Source organism: Mustela erminea, chromosome X (assembly GCF_009829155.1).
Source record: "Mustela erminea isolate mMusErm1 chromosome X, mMusErm1.Pri, whole genome shotgun sequence".
Lineage (NCBI taxonomy): Eukaryota > Metazoa > Chordata > Mammalia > Carnivora > Mustelidae > Mustela > Mustela erminea.
In genome coordinates, this window is record NC_045635.1 from 28,296,163 (window position 1) to 28,308,749 (window position 12,587).

The 12,587-nt window shown below is 34.6% G+C and overlaps 1 protein-coding gene across 5 annotated transcripts in view; it reads right to left on the reverse strand.

The window, feature by feature from the left end:
* DMD (dystrophin) overlaps positions 1-12,587 on the reverse strand; it is a 2,094,983-nt gene that overhangs the window by 1,677,258 nt on the left and 405,138 nt on the right. For all 5 annotated transcript variants that reach the window (XM_032330377.1, XM_032330378.1, XM_032330375.1 and 2 more), the window contains exon 5: positions 437-529. In XM_032330377.1, coding sequence (XP_032186268.1) covers positions 437-529 — 93 coding nt within the window. The remainder of the gene's footprint in view (positions 1-436; positions 530-12,587) is intronic.

A 12,587-nucleotide genomic window follows, 5' to 3' on the forward strand; every position in this document is an offset into this window, starting at 1 on the left:
ATATATATAGATAATAATATCCCACCAATCTTTTATTGACATTAATTTATGTTGAGGAATACAAAGGATTTGTAAAGTCTCATTCATTTGGTAGTGATTAATAGTTTTTACGAAATTATGTAGTTTCACATGAAGACAAGTTATAGAAGATACATATTTGTGAAAAATATTTTTATTAACCTATTGATAAGATATTTTTTGGCTCATCTCCACACGTGGAAATAAAATTTAGAAAAAAAAATGTTTCTGCAAATGTTCTAGAACCTATTTTATAATTTGATGATCCTTCACATTTCAAATGACATCAGGCAGTGCTATGGACAGGGGCTTTGTATTGCTAGAGGTATGTATGTTTGCTTTGCAGGTCAAGGGTAAAAATGAAAGGAAGGATCAGCAACATTTGACACAAAAAGGAAACATTCATCAGGATTCTTACCTGCCAGTGGAGGATTATATTCCAGATCAAACCAAGAGTCAGTTTGTGATTTCCATCTACTATGTCAGTGCTTCCGATATTCACTAAATCAACCTGTTAAAGATAAAGAGAAAACATTTGAAGGAAAGAGACAAAATGTCTATTTGGAAAGAAAACAAAATGTGAAGGTAATTGCATTTAGCTATTTTCAGAGCCTAAGCATTTTTACAGCTTTTAAAAAATAATCTAAAAATGAAACAAAATGCATTTTTGAATGCACTCTTTTTAACAAACAAGTGCCCCTGGACACATTTACAAAGAGATAGGAAATGAATGTACGTTTAGTATATAAATAGATTACTGCAGATTAAAGAGTCCAATCAGAATATCTTCAAATAAAATGTATAACAATGATAATTCATAAAGGATGCCTAAAATTAATAACTGATTCCTAATACAAAGTTGAAACTCAATAAAAAGAAATTTCATCAGTCCTTTGATGTTGCTCAAAGGAGTGCTATTATAATCAGTCAAGCTGAATTTAACTAAAATGCCCTTGCTTTAGAAACATATATTCAAATTCTAATAAATAATGGAGCTATGGTGAGCTCTCTTTGTTCTATCTATGACTGGGTTTGGGAATCAAAATTTAAAAAAAAAATTAAAGAAAATCCTGTCTCCTGTCCTTTATGTTTCTAATATATTTAGGCAGAGTCAGGTTAAACATAAGCATCAGACATATAAGTGCATGAGAAGATGTTCAGCATTATTAACCATTAAGAAAATGCAATTTATATCCACAATGAGCTAACACTATACCCATCATAATGGCTAAAATTTTAATATAGTGACAACATCATATCCCACTGAGGATATGGACAAACTGGATCACTCATGCATGGCTGGAAGAAATGAATGGTACAGGCACTCTGAAAACATTTTGGCACTTTCTTTCAAAACTCAGCATGGGTTTAGCATACAATCCAGCAATTGGGCTCTTAGGCATTTATACCAAAGCAACGAAAACTTATATTTATATAAAATCTATGTGCATGTGTTCATATCATCTTCATTTGTAACAGTCAAATGCAGCCATCTGGGAGAACAGCCCACATGCCCTTCAAGCATGAATGGTTAAACAAGCTGTGGTACCTCCATACCATGAAATACCACTCTACGATGAAAAGGAACAAACTACTGACACACAGAGTAACTTGGGTGAATCTCATGGGAAGTATGCTGAGTTGAAAAAACAAAGCCAATCTCAAAGCGTTATGTATAGTATGGATTCAATAAAACAGTTTTGAATAGACAAAGTTCTGGAAATGGAGAAAAGGGTAGCAATTGCCAGAGGCCAGCGATTGGGGTGAGTGAGTTGGGTAGGTGGAGGTGGTCATAAAAGGGCAGCATGAAGGGCCCCTGGGTGGCTCAATCAGTTAAGTGTCTGCCTTTGGCTCTGGTCATGATTTTAGAGTCCAGGGATCAAGCCCCACATCGGGCTCCCTGCTCAACAGGGAGTCTGCTTCTCCCTTTGCCCCTCACCCCAGTCAAGCTCTCTCTCTCTCTCTCAAATAAATAAAATCTTTAAAAATAAAAATTTAAAAAAATGAAAGGGCAGCTCGAGGGATCCTTGTGGTGATGGATGAGTTCTGCATCTAGTCTGTGATGGTGGATACACACATGTACATGTGTGATAATGCACAGAATTAAAAATACCTGTGTATGCATATGTGAGTGCAAGTAAAATTCAGAAACTATGAATAGTACGAGTGGCTTTTATCAATGCTGATGTGTGTAGTAATATCATCCCATAGTTTAACAGTATATTACCACTGGGATAAATCTTGGCTAAAGGATCTATCGCTATTATTGCTCACAACTACATGAGAATTTACAACTATCTCAAAGTGAGAAGATTATCTAAAAAATGGGCATCTGGGGATACTTTAACAGGATAATACATCAAAATAAAACAAATAAGTACCTTCAGATTAAGGTCTATAGAGTGGGTGTGAAACTGTTAGAACAGTAGTGAGGGTTAAGAAGTAACTCAGATTTCTTTCCCCATTTACTGTCTTTGGCTGACTATTCCCTTTGGTTGAATTTCTTTTGGTTGCCTCAAGGATCCTGCCAATTTGTCCTGTCCTGAGGGCAGCAACCTGAGAGAGTTGCCCACTCCTCATCCTCCCTGGATATCTTCTCTAAATAGCCACGAGTCATTTTGATTAAACCTTTCATCTTCTCAGGCTCTAAACCCTTACTGGTCAACGTGTCACTCTGATCTGTCTTTCCCATTTGTTTATTCCTTAAGTAAGATGGGTTTGCCACTCTATCACTCAATGGCGAATTATATTCCTTATCATTCACCTTAATATTCTAAATGTTATTACAACTTGAAAATATGAAGCTTTCTGGGAAATCCAGGTGAAAACAATAAAAAAGGATACCCTTTTGTATAATTGTCAAATCATTCCCAATTACACCTCCTATAAACTTACTTACAGGTCTAGTGGATAATCAAATAATCAAAATTATTTTAGTATCCCAACAATATAAACATTATTGGTGTGGTGGTTTAAAACAAATGAAAAATATAGAAAATAATGTAGAATCATTTGAACAAGGGCAGAAGATCAAGATACAAGTCCAGAGTTGAATTCCACATATATTTTATAGTAGAGGATATTACTGAGCTATGCAATCGATTAGATGTGAGGATTGGTACCATCAGGAATTTCCAGAGAAGTCAGCCTGAAGTAGTATGAAAATAGACATTTCACTAAAGCTCAGTTGAGAAGTGGATAAATGGATGTCCTGAAAACTGGTTAATATGAAAGACTTTGACTTTCTTGGGTAGAGGAAAGTCAAAGCGATACTGCCAGTATAAGGTATTACATGTCTATTTATTTCTGTAATGCAGATGCTTTCTGTTGTACACTTGAATTTCAGGAGGAGCCTATGCAAGTTTGCCCTAATTCAGTATGCTATTGTTAATTTTAATATTTCAAATTACTGAGCATTCACATAAATTTGTCCTACACAGGTGAATAATAATTTGCTATAATATTGTTGAACTGAACAAAGTAGAATACAACAAGTTTCTAGAATTTATTAGGGAAACAAAAAATAGAGATCCCAGGGGAGATTAATAACTCAAAAACAAGAAAGAACCATGATCTACATTTCACTTGGAGATTTCTTATGTGGCAGAAAAGGAAGGAGTTCCTCCACATGGAAAAGCTACTATAAATTTATCATTTGATTCACTGATGCATTCATTCAACAAATACATTTTGGATACATGTCCGGCACTGATGTACTTAGAGCACAAAGGAGAAAAAATGTTCTTGCTTTCTGGAACTTAACTATAGTGAGAATGATAATTAGACATACATTGTTGAAAATTCAGTTACTTTAATGGAGAAGATGTGATTATTATTATTATTATTATTTTTTAGGAGACAGACCTATACTGGAGAAATCACTGCTGGTAGTTATGTTTGGACTTGCCATAGGGATCATCCTGTGGAGACTTAGAGCAAGTAACAGGCATGCCTAGATCGACTTTCATAAGCTTTCTCTCTGTATCAGCAGGGAGAGAGTTCTGCTTTTTCTTTATCCTCATAAAATCCCTCCTAAGATCCAATCTCTATTATATAAGGTACTGTGCTCAGCTTTGAATAATTTTTTTTAAAAAAATCTCATAAGCTAATAGCAGGGCACACAATAGAAACTAATTAAAATTAAATAGGATCTAGAAATTCCACTTCCAGATATATCCCCAAAGAACAGCAAGCAGGGACTTGAACAGATATCTGTATACCATTATTCATAGCAGGGTTACTCAAAATAGTCAAAAGGTGAAAACAACACAAATGTCCATTGACCAACGAATGGATAAGCAAAAATGTGATATATACGTACAATGAAATATTATTCAGCCTTAAAAAGGAAGGAAATTCTGACAAATGCTACAACATAGATGAACTTTGAAAACACTGTGTTAAGTAAAAATATCCAGCCAGACATAAAATGAGAAATATTATATGACTCCACTTATATCTGATGCCTAGAAAAGTCAAAATGTATAGAGAAATAAAGTAGAATAGAACTTATCAGGGCCTGGAGAAAAGGGGAATAGGAAGTTACTGGTAAGAGTTTCAGTTTTTTAATGATGAAAATTTTGGAGATGTATAGTGTTGCTAGGTGCATACCAATGGGAATGTACTTAATGTCACAGAAGTATATGGTTAAAAAGTTGCTTTACATGGTAAATTTTATGTTGGGCCTCTTTTATTACATTAAAAATAAATAATAAAAGAAGCCATTGGAAGACACATGCACACAGAAGCCATAGACAATATCTAAAGGAGGGTGCACGGATGTTCCAATAACATTTATAACAATGGGAAAAATAGGTAACTGTGTCTCATGGAGACTCTGTGGAGAGAAAAAAACATATATTATGGCAGGGTAGCAAAAGAACAAGAAGATATTCAGTATTTATTGAATCTGTGAAGAAGGAACCTAAAGACTGGAAGAAAGAAAGTGGCAGGCAGAAAAGGCATGCCAAGAAGATCCCACATGACCGAAGATAGGGAGATGGGATAAAGGGTATTACCTGATTGGGACTTAGAAGTACTGTGCTCAGGGACAATGTGGGATGGGGTAAAATTGTTCAACTATCTGGGACAGGATTATGAAGAATCTTTAAAACCTAATTCACACAAGGAACTGACTGTTAGAGAGGAGTTAATAAAGTAGAGAGGCAATAGCAGCAGCAAAATTGTATAGATCTCGGCTAGCTGTTATAGGCCCTAAACAATAGCATAGATCATTTATAGGTATCTCAAAAACTAATACAAAGAAGCTTAAACTTTTGTCAGAGACAACAACCTTTCTCACAATTCTGAACTCTAACAAATGTGCATTTTATAATAACATATTGCATCTTTAATTACAACTTTACAAATAACGTGGTGATAACCACATAGCCATCTCTTTAGTCAACTTTCAATAAACAGAGCAAAGCATTAAATCTTAGTTTTGTGGAGAGAGTCTGTAGACAGTTACAATAATGCTATCCAATTTATGTAACTTTGTTGATTTAAAATTATATTTTGTTAGTTTAGTTTTTTCCTGCCAGTATTATTCACTATGTCATCAGAGTCAATGGGACATGGACCACCTCGGTTTCATTGGTGGTCCCTGCCCTAGAGCACAGTAAGTAAATACCATGGTTTTTAAGTGGTGATTCACTTATACATTCTCTATTTCATATGCCTCGGGGGCTGGCTCTTATCCCACTGCAGTTTGTACCAATCATCATTCCTTTCCAAAGGTCCAAACTTGATTAAGTCATGTTGCCATAAGGGCGTATCACATTGTAAGAAACACTACCATAACCACTATTGAGTGGAATCTTGGTGTTGTTTTCTATTTATGTGTGTATATGTAATCTATTTTTGTTCTTTTTAGAAATATTTTATGGCTTTATGTATAGTCACATGAATATATTTTACAGAAATGCGTGAGTGAGATCTCACACATGCATCTCTCCTGCTTTTCTTGAGGCTAGTTTTCTTTTCAGTTTTTGCTTGCCCCTCTTTCTTCCCCTGACTGCTTTCCTAACCTGACCTAAAAGACTTTCACATTTTCTCCCTATTCATATAATCTCTGTATATGTGAGTGTGTGTGTTATCATAAAGGCACAAATATACAGGGTTTTATATTCTCCCCAAAATAGCATATTATTCAGATTCTATTGAATATTGGTTTTACCAAACAACAATCCCTTTTATTCATTCATTTTAATGGCTGCATAAGATTCATAGTTTGGGTGTATCCTAAAGTATTTAGGCAGTTCCCTGTTAGTGGACATTTATTTTGTTTCTATATTTGTAGTATTTGTTTTGTTTTGCCACTTAATATTGCAACAGACATCTTGTACATAAATTCTCAGATAACTGATGCTTTTATCATTACAATAGCTAGTCCCGGAATGTATTTTCTAGAGCAAAGATACACACATATATATATCATATATATATATTTTTTTAAATTTTGGTGGCTTTTTCTTTTTTTATTTTTATTTTTGAGAGAGAGACAGAGAGATAGTGAGCACGAATGGGGGGCTATGTTAGGGGAGGGAAAGAGGGAGAGGCAAGCTCCCCACTGAGCAGGGCTCCATCCCAGGACCCTGGGTTCAGGACCTGAGCCACAGGCAGACACTTAACTGACTGAGCCACCCAGGCACCTTATTAGGGTTTTTTTTTTTTTTTAAAGATTTTATTTATTTATTTGACAGAGAGAGAGATCACAAGTAGGCAGAGAGTCAGGCAGAGAGAGAGAGAGAAGCAGGCTCCCTCTGAGCAAAGAGCCCGATGCGGGGCTCGATCCCAGGACACTGAGATCATGACCTGAGCCGAAGGCAGCGGCTTAATCCACTGAGCCACCCAGGCGCCCCAGGGTTTTTTTTTTTTAATAAAAAGGTTTTAGCATTTAATATTTTAACCAGCAATGTGTATGAATGGGCTCTTCCCTTCTCAGCAATAGATGTTTTTGATTTTCATTTTGCCTGTCTGATTAGTAAAAAGATTTTGCATTGTTTATTTATTTCCATGATTCTTACTTCTTCTGGAATATCTCTTTGTATGGCTGATGATTACAATTTCATCTGTATGTTGTCTGTTAATACAGTTTGTTCATTTTTCTATAGACAGTTTTTCTTCTTAATTTTAAAAGCTCTATGCAACTAGTAGCTAACATGTATTATTTACTACATGTAAGACATATTTTAATCAAGTTCAACAATCTAATTTTGTATTCATAAGTGAGATTGTCTTATATATTTTTATTTAATTTTATGTTTCCTGACATTTGGTACTATAGTTATTCTGATATCACAAAAGGAATTGCAGGGTTTTATCTTCTTATATACTTTGGAATACCCTAAAATATAGGAATTACTTTTTCTTTAAGGATTAGGTTAAACTCACATGTGAGAATCCTGGTATATATTTCCATGGTAAGTCTCTAATACTTAATATTTTCTGAAGTAATTGTTGTAGTTTAATTCTCTGCTATTCTTATGTCAATTTTAGTAATTTGCATTGTTCTAGGAGATCATCCATGTCTCAGATTTTTCAAAATTAATTTCCCAGAATTGCTTATAATATTCTCTCAGTTTCTTCTGAATCTGTGGTTGCACATCCTTTTTCATTACTAATCTTGTCTATTTTTCATTCTCTTCTTATTTTCTTTTGTTAGGATTAGAAGAGGTTTATCTCTTTTGTTGATCTATTCAAAGGGCTAGCTTTTGAACTCAATTCGTCCTATATTTTTCAGTCTTCTATTTTGAATTTACTTTTCATTATTGTTTTTCCTTTCATAATCTCTGAAGTTATATACTTATTTTATCTCTATCTTAAAAAAAAAACAAAAACTTAAGCCTATGAGGTCCTCCCTGAATACAGCTTTCACTGCCCACATCGTCATCACTGTAAAAATATGAGACAGTTATTATTTTATATACATTTCACCTAGAAGAAAACAGAATGCCAAATGTACGTGGAGCTTTCACAAGGTCAGATTTAAAACCAGGTCTGGATATGAGAGATAATTCCTTAATTAAATCTAGAGAATTCTTCATTAAGTGCTTTAATAGGCTCTCTCTAAATTAAAAAATATTGCATACCACCATTTAGGCAAGGAATATTATTTGTTTTGGTTATGTTTTATCTCTTTTCAAATTGCCAAGGACTATATGAAATAACAATAATAATCACTAAGGCTCTAGGAGAGTGAGGGATATTTGGCCATGCCTCAAAGGGACTGTTCATGGTCTTTTTATTACTATTGAATGCCTCATGTCGACAGTCTAGCCCATTTCGACTCTGAATCCTCACATGCTTGGTGTTTTGATAATGCCATATTTCCTCCTATGTAGCTAAGAATGATGTTGTTCTTATAAAACAATATCATTACTATCTACTCTTAAATAATCATGTGCACAATGGGTTCTTTTAAATATCTTCCTAATATGTGCTCTGCAGTTATATCTTTCAAGGATTCTCAGTCCAATTTCTAAATAACCATGGAAAGGAGAAACAAAAACTGAAATATGTTAAAATCTATATTAAATGGGGAAGCCTGGGTTGCTCAGTTGGTTAGGCATCTGCCTTCAGCCCAGGTCATGATCCCGGGGTCTTGGGATAGTGTCCCACATGGGGCTCCTTGCTCAGCTGGAAGACTATGTCTCCCTCTTCCTGCCGCTCCCTCTGCTTGTTCTCTCTTTCTCTCTGACAAATAGATAAATAGAATCTTAAAAAAATAATAATAAAATAAATTAAAAAATAAAATCTGTGTTAAATGAATAATTACATGTCTAGTAAGCAGAACAAAAACATTTATATGACATATATGTTAATATATAGAACCAGTGTGTGTGTCTTTGTGTGTGTGTTTGTGTGTGTGTGTGTGTATCAGTATTGTGACCACCACTAAATAGCAGGAAATTCAATATTGAGGTCACAAAGGATGCCCAAAGTTATGTTTTCCTGTTTGCAGAATGAAAGCATCTGATACTAAATGAATAAGTGTGAAAGTTGATATTGCGTGCGAAAATTAAGTAGCATGCATTGAATTTTTACAGACACAAGTTCGCCTTTACATGAAGATTGGCTTTATGAGTTCCTGAAAACAGGCCTAAGACTTTACTCATAATGTAACATTAGATTCTGCCTCAGAGTTTTGCAGTGTTCTCTGTGCAAGAAGCTTTATTCAAACTTAATTTTAGAGGATAGAAAATTCTCACCATTTGTCTTACTATAACAGAACCTTCTTATGGCTCTAATAGAATATTTAAATGTCAACTCTTAGGAAAATATCCCTTGACTCAGGATGCACAAACTAAAAAAAAAAAAAAAAAAAAACACCTAGGAAACCTAATGAATTCACTTTCAAAATACAGTAGTTTATTGTTATCATGTGAGGACACAAACTAGAGGGAATTTCTTTTTTGTACCCACATTAATACTTAGACAAAAGCACTAGATTTCGTACAAAAATATCTATTTAGTAATTTTAAGGTTAATAATAAGTATTTCACAAATCAAAATAACAGTGAGATACCACTTCACACCAGTCAGAATGGCTAAAATTAACAAGTCAGGAAATGACAGATGCTGGCGAGGATGCGGAGAAAGGGGAACCCTCCTGCACTGTTGGTGGGAATGCAAGCTGGTGCAACCGCTCTGGAAAACAGCATGGAGGTTCCTCAAAAAGTTGAAAATAGAGCTACCCTATGACCCAGCAATTGCACTACTAGATATTTACATAAAGGATACAAATGTAGTGATCCGAAGGGGCACCTGCACCCCAGTGTTCATAGCAGCAATGTCCACAATAGCCAAACTGTGGAAAGAGCCCAATGTCTATGCACAGATGAATGGATAAAGACAAGGTGATGTGTATGTGTGTGTGTGTGTGTGTGTATGAATATTACCCAGCCATAAAAAAATGAAGTCTTATCATTTGCAACGACATGCATGGAACTAGAGGGTATTATGCTAAAAGAAATAAGTCAATCAGAGAAAGACAAATATCATATGATTTCACTCATATGTGGAATCAGGGAAACAAAACAGAGGATCATAGGGGAAGGGAGGGAAAAAATAAAATAAGATAAAATCAGAGAAGGAGACAAACTATAAGAGACGCTTAATCTCAAGAAACAAACTGAGGGCTGCTGGAGGGGAGGTGGGGGGATGGTTTAACTGGGTGATGGACATTAAGGAGGACTCGTGATGGAATGAGCACTGGGTGTTATATACAACTGATGAATCACTGAATTCTACCTCCGAAACTAATAGATTTTAAATAAAATAAATAAAAGTAACATGATAAATAAAAAAACAAAATTAAACATGATACTAAACATCTGAAAAATATACATATATATGTATATATATGTGTATATATACGTATATATATAATTAGTGTGTTAACCACTGAGCTATGAGGAAAAATTCTCTTTCACTGTTTAGTCAAGAAAGCAATGTTCATTTTATCCCAGGTTTTATTTTATACCAGGTTCCTTCAGGGCATAGATGCAATCTAACATTGTCAATAATATTTTCTACAAGCCAAATTTATATATCCCACGGTGGTTATAGTAAAAGGATTTATATATACATTATATTGATATATTTAAGATTTAAGAATACTGAAGAAAACCATAAGATTTAAAGCATATCTGAAATATGATGGTTTAGTGAAAGGCGATTACTGACCTGGGCCAGTTTACATTATTTTTAATTAGCTTTACAGAAAGAGGAATAGCACATCGAATGTGAAATGCTACACATTGACTTTAGTAAGAGGCACATCTGACATAAAAATAATCGCAATAGCCAGGTCAAATAATGAAGATGAAAGTTCTTAGGGCAGAGCAGAAGGAAGAAAAATGATGAATAGCAGCAAGGGAGTGCTATTCCTATGATAAAGTTTTAATGAATTTTTTCACACTTTTTAAACTTTGCGGGAGCAGGGAGATGGATAAACTTTCCCAGTTTTAGTTTGTGAATCATTTAAGCATTTGCAGTTCTAACTTAGAAGTTGTAGAGTTATAGCTCATTCAACATGGGAGCCATCACCATTCCAAAAAATGGTATCAGCCACTTCTTGCCTTTTTAGACAATCACATGGGAAATTTCAAAGCTACAGACACACTAATGAAAACACATTCTGCGTCATTCAGCTAAATGAAATTAGGTTAGAGCTAGGAGGTCCCTCACATGGGTTTCAAAAGATGTGGTTCTTTAATACCTTTCAGATTTCAGGATTTATCCTAAGAAGTCACTTTAGTTCCTTGATGTGCAGAATGCAATGTGAACATTTTTTTGAATTCCGGAAGGGATAAGGGACAAAGGTCAGCCATCGTTTGCCTCATCAGTCTAAGTATGTGAGTTTAGTGAAAAAATGATGCAAATTAAATCTTATGACTTCACACAGAATGACATGAGTTCAAAAGGAACCATGAAATGTCATCTTTAAAAATTTGGGTAGATTTCCTTAACCAGATTCTTAAACAGTGACTAAAAGTTAAGAAACTATCGTGCATTGGAATTTATTATATAAAGATCCTTCCTGATACTTAGACCTTATTCAGATACTTCTCCCTTCTATTTATATGGCTTTTCGTACCCATACATTTCTCTCTATTAAATTTCTTGTAACTGAGAATTTCATTCCAACATTCTAGACAACTAGGATTTGCTTTTAAAATGTGTGAAGCACTTTTTATTGTGCAGTCAAGCTAAAGAGACTTCTCTTTAAGTTCAAGAGAAATTCCTCAAATATTTATGTAATCCTTCCAAATATAATGCATTTAAATGATCAAAAATGCAGGAAAAACAAAGTTTTGCTGTTTTTGCAGCATGTGCTTTTATACTGTGTTTAAAATTTATGTAAAATTTTAAGACTTATAGATATAAATCATATCTATTTTTCCATTGAGAGATGAATGTACTGAATCTTTCATAATTCAATGATGAATAGTTCAAAATACACAACATAAAGGGTGGGCTGCCTTAGCTTTTGAGGACTTGGCTCTTTATTCCCTCTCATATCTCTATCTTGCAAAGAGTACTTTTTTAAATTTTATACAAATATGGAAGTTTATATGAGAAAACACCTTTTATTTTTTATTTTATTTTATTTTATTTTTAATTTTTTTAAATTTCTTTTCAGCGTAACAGTAGTCATTGTTTTTGCACCACACCAAGTGCTCCATGCAATCCGTGCCCTCCCTTATTAATACCTACCACCTGGTTCCCCCAACCTCCCACCCCCCGCCCCTTCAAAACCCTCAGATTGTTTTTCAGAGTCCATAGTCTCTCATGGTTCATCTCCCCCTCCAATTTCCCTCAACTCCCTTCTCATCTCCATCTCCACTTGTCCTCCATGTTATTTGTTATGCTCCACAAATAAGTGAAACCATATGATAATTGACTCTCTCTGCTTGACTTATTTCACTCAGCATAATCTCTTCCAGTCCCTTCCATGTTGCTACAAAAGTTGGGTATTCATCCTTTCTGATGGAGGCATAATACTCCATAGTGTATATGGACCACATCTTCCTTATCCATTCATCCGTTGAAGAGCATCTTGG